Source organism: Populus trichocarpa, chromosome 18, assembly GCF_000002775.5.
Source record: "Populus trichocarpa isolate Nisqually-1 chromosome 18, P.trichocarpa_v4.1, whole genome shotgun sequence".
NCBI lineage: Eukaryota > Viridiplantae > Streptophyta > Magnoliopsida > Malpighiales > Salicaceae > Populus > Populus trichocarpa.
The window spans coordinates 8,653,391-8,658,004 of NC_037302.2; the positions used below are offsets into that span (position 1 = coordinate 8,653,391).

The 4,614-nt window shown below is 40.0% G+C and overlaps 1 protein-coding gene across 1 annotated transcript; it reads left to right on the forward strand.

Moving 5' to 3' along the window:
* The first annotated feature begins 412 nt into the window (after positions 1-412).
* On the forward strand, positions 413-4,145 carry LOC7465435 (cytochrome P450 734A1). Its single transcript, XM_002324311.4, has 5 exons — positions 413-910; positions 1,887-2,110; positions 2,220-2,461; positions 2,553-2,928; positions 3,214-4,145. Exons 1-5 carry the CDS (start codon positions 622-624, stop codon positions 3,646-3,648), a joined length of 1,566 nt encoding a protein of 521 aa, XP_002324347.3. The 5' UTR covers positions 413-621; the 3' UTR covers positions 3,649-4,145.
* Positions 4,146-4,614: the final 469 nt, after the last annotated feature.

A 4,614-nucleotide genomic window follows, 5' to 3' on the forward strand; every position in this document is an offset into this window, starting at 1 on the left:
ATAATTATTAATGAAGTTGTAGTCAAATAAATTTTAATAGAATTCCTAACTATACAAGTTAATTAATAATGATAATAATTATCATTGAGAAATATTAGTTGTAGTCAATATAAATTTCATTAGAATTCCATATTTGATTCACACTATTTCTGGTTTCATGAAAGTTGGTGTCATTGTTCTAATAACATAAATAATTTATTAATTATGTTATTTTCTTAATTGACTTTTTAACCTTGCTACTTTGCCTAATGTTCTTGTTCGACTATGTTGCTTATTAAAAAGAAACTCTTATGATTTTCGCAAAAGAAAACAATATCCTCGTTACTCGTTGACCCTTAGAATTCCATTGGCGGCCCCTACGCCGTTGGCCTTGCTTATTAGGCTGTCTCTCTTACTCAAAAAATTTGTATTGAAAAGCCAGCACACACTAGCTCACAGGTAAAAAAACCAACCAACAAAAGCGAGAGAGAGAGAGAGAGAGAGAGAGAGAGAGAGAGAGAGCAGGGTAGATAAGAAGCAGAAACAGAAAAGGCTGCTGCAGACTCTTAGGAATCGGAGAAGAGAAGAGACTGTGCGCTAAGCTCTATCTGGAAAGCAAGCACTCCCACCCTTTCTTTTAACATGAAGGAGCTGTTCTTGTATTATTACTGGCTCATTAAGCTGCTTGCCATCTCCTTCTTGGCATTAGTTTTTTTGATAAAGATTGTAGTCTTGCTATGGTGTAGACCCCGAAGAATTGAACACCATTTTTCCAAGCAAGGAATCAGAGGACCCCCTTATCGTTTCTTCATTGGCAACGTGAAGGAGATTGTGGAAATGATGTTAAAGGCCTCTTCTCAACCTATGCCTTTCTCTCACAACATACTCCCTAGAGTTCTCTCCTTTTACCATCACTGGAAGAAAATCTACGGTACAGTATATCCGTTCCTTTACTTTTTCGGTCATTGCTTCAACATTTTAAAATGACTGGTTTTGAATTTTCTTTAGCAATTTGTCCTCTTCGATCTTTTGTGTTCTTGATCGATGATGAACTAAAATGTTTCCTCTTATTTTTTGACTTTTTGTGATTGTGCCTGGTGATACAAATGTACAGTTGTTTGAGAACATAATTAAATGTGTAGTAAAACAACGTGGCTTTTCAACCTTATCTTTGTCAAAACCACATATTCGCAAGAGTTTGCCTTGAAAATATCACTAAAGCTATTGATGTTGGGTGCTTCTGCTATGATGTGTTTCTTTAGCTTGGCCTGTGATCCATCCTCCAAATTTTGTGACTTTTAAAAGGCTTTTTACCCCTTAGTTCAGGTACTTCTTTTAACAACTTTTCAGCATCTTTCTGTGCCTGGATGCTGGATGTTGAACTTCTGAGTTTTGGACTGTTGCACTTCTTGTTTTCTTTCCCTTCTTTTCTCTCTCTCTTTCCTTTTTCTTGCAACTTCCTCTTTCTAGAGTTTAAAACCAGGTTATATTTTTTTAATTAAAAGTGATTTCCTTTTGCTTATGACTTTTCTGTTTTATTGGGAACTTGTTCACTGATGATGAAGCTGTTGGTGTTAGCAATCAGAATAGTTTCAGTTGTCTTCTTGCCTCCTTTCTTTTGTATCTGCTCTCTTTCATGTAGGGTCTACACTATCCATGCTCTCTGAATTAATGGTGGTCATGTTTCCATCTTATTTCTTTTTGCGAATTTGCCACTTAATTGCCACTCGACCATGTATATATTCAAGTTCCTGCTTGCTGCAAACACTTCTTTCCGCTTTACTTCTTCCATTTCACACCTCGATTATTTTGTGTACAGAATTATTAACCTGTCTCGCCTGACAATTAATTTCCCTGCTTACGTGAGTAACAGGATTTGAATTGATATGACCGGGTGTTTATTGCAGGTGCAACGTTTCTTGTGTGGTTCGGACCCACGGTTCGACTTACCGTCTCTGATCCAGATCTCATCCGAGAAATTTTTACATCCAAGTCGGAATTGTATGAGAAGGTCGAGGCTCACCCTCTTGTTAAGCAGCTTGAAGGTGATGGACTCCTAAGCCTCAAAGGAGAAAAATGGGCTCTCCATAGGAAAATCATAACACCCACATTCCACATGGAAAATCTCAAGGTAAGTTTAAAAGTTATAAAATTACTTGGATGTATGGGGTCAGGGGCCGGAAGAAAACAAAGAGAAAGTATAAGAGTGTACTTAAATTCTTTTATATTAATTTCTGCAGTTGCTAGTACCTGTGGTGGCAAAGAGCGTAAGCGATATGCTGGAGCAATGGTCGGCAATGACAAATTCTGACGAGGTGGAAATTGAAGTTTCCGAATGGTTCCAAACCCTAACAGAAGATGTCATTACGCGAACAGCATTTGGCAGCAGCTACGAAGATGGAAAGGCCATTTTTCAATTGCAAGCACAGCAAATGGTCCTCGCTGCCGTGGCATTCCGACGAGTTCTAATCCCTGGTTACAGGTAATTAATCGAAGTACATGTGTCGATGTGCGAAGAATTTCAATTCCATTCCATCTATATGGGCTAGAGAAAATGCTTTTCGATTTTTCAGGTTCTTTCCGACAAGAAGGAACATTAATTCGTGGAGATTGGACAAAGAAATCAAGAAATCACTGATGAAGCTCATTGAAAGGAGAAGAGAGAAATCGAGCGTTAACAAAACGCATCAAGATAGCTGTCCTAAGGATTTGTTAGGACTGATGATTCAGGCCTCAAATTCATGTACTGATGTAACCGTACACGACATTGTCGAAGAGTGCAAGAGCTTTTTTTTTGCGGGCCAGCACACCACATCAAACTTGCTGACGTGGACAACGGTCCTACTAGCAATGCATCCACAGTGGCAGGCTCAAGCACGTGAGGAGGTCTTGAGGGTGTGTGGATCACGTGACACACCCACCAAGGATGATGTTGCAAAGCTTAAGACGGTAAAGCCCCCTTCCAAGACTTGTGACAAAATTCTTGTTTTGTCTCTCTCTGCTCATTGCTTGTTTCCCGTGAGAAAAAAGAATACCGAAAAAACAACTCTCCCTCTCTTTCGCTTTACTGCTTTTCTTTCTGCTTCGTTTTTTGTTATTGTTTTTTCCTGCCCTTCTTTATCCTATTATATACAATATAGATACACTGATCTGTACTCGGAGCTGGAGAACCAACAAGCAGTAGTGGCATTTTCGTCATTCCACTTACATGCTGAATCTTGTTATGGTGTGCAGCTGGCCATGATTTTAAATGAATCCTTACGGTTGTACCCACCAACAATCGCCACAATCAGACGGTCCAAGGCTGATGTAGAGCTGGGGGGCTACAAAGTCCCAAGTGGGACCGAGATCTTGATACCGATCCTGGCCCTTCATCATGATCAATCCATATGGGGCAATGACGCAAATGAATTCAATCCTGCTCGCTTCTCCGGTGGTGTGGCCCGCGCTGCTAAGCATCACGTGGCGTTCATTCCGTTTGGGCTCGGAGTCCGCACCTGCATCGGTCAAAATCTAGCCATCTTGCAAGCCAAATTAACGCTTGCTATATTACTGCAACGATTCTCTTTCAGACTGGCCCCTAGCTATCAGCATGCACCAACAGTCCTCATGCTACTTTACCCCCAGTATGGCGCACCCATCATCTTCCAACATCTGTCAAATCCATGAACAATCATCAAATACTCGAACCAAGGCTCATAAATCAGTGCCAATATCCAATGCCTATCCTTTCGTGTGAGTGTGCAATTAAGAGCTTTAATAAGTCGAGTGACCAGGATGCCGGCAATATTCTTGCCCTGAAAATCATAGAGCCTACCGGAAATACTCGATGGATTAAGCGAGCAATTGCATTCCACCTACCCATCCCTAATCCCTTCGAAGTTAATACACTAACCCCACCTTGGCCATGGTGTTCTTGCCAAATACATTTTACCCATGGATCTATCCAAGTGTTTGCCAGGGTCTTCGAGTTTCAGCAGCCTAGGACTTATCAAGTATAGGGCTAACAACTAGCTAGGTAGGTAGCTCCCTTTCCCCTGTTTCTTTTTATTTTTCTTCTCTCTTACTCTCTCTCTCTCGTGCATGTAATCTATATCTCCAAAATCTCTACAGTTTTGTAACCTTGTGGTTTTATATAAGCTTATCTATCGTTTATTAATGGCCAAGACATCTCTCTCTCTCTCTCTCTCTCCCTCTCTCTCACACACACACAATTCTAGCATGTCATGAGCAATGTGTCTAATCATAAAGTACTGGTAAATTCGTCCCAAGGGAACCCAAATTAAATGATCAAGAATCTAAAGCTGTCTTGGAAGCAGGAATCGGTAAGATGTAGATAAATAAGAAAAACAAGAAGAAGAAGAAGATTGGTTTTTCTTTGATTAACATAATGAACTCTAGAAATCTTAGATTAGCATTTTGTTGCTCGAGGGATTCAAGATGACCTAGGTTGTCTTTATCTATTAATTTGCATTGGAATTAGGTATCTAAGCCAATCAAATCATGGACACCCGACCATTTTATTGGGAATTTTCACAACAACCCACTCACCAATGCATGCACTCTTGTGAAAATAATTAGTTTAAAGACTTGATATTTCGTGAGTAGCTAGCTAGTTCTTGATTTTATGACGAA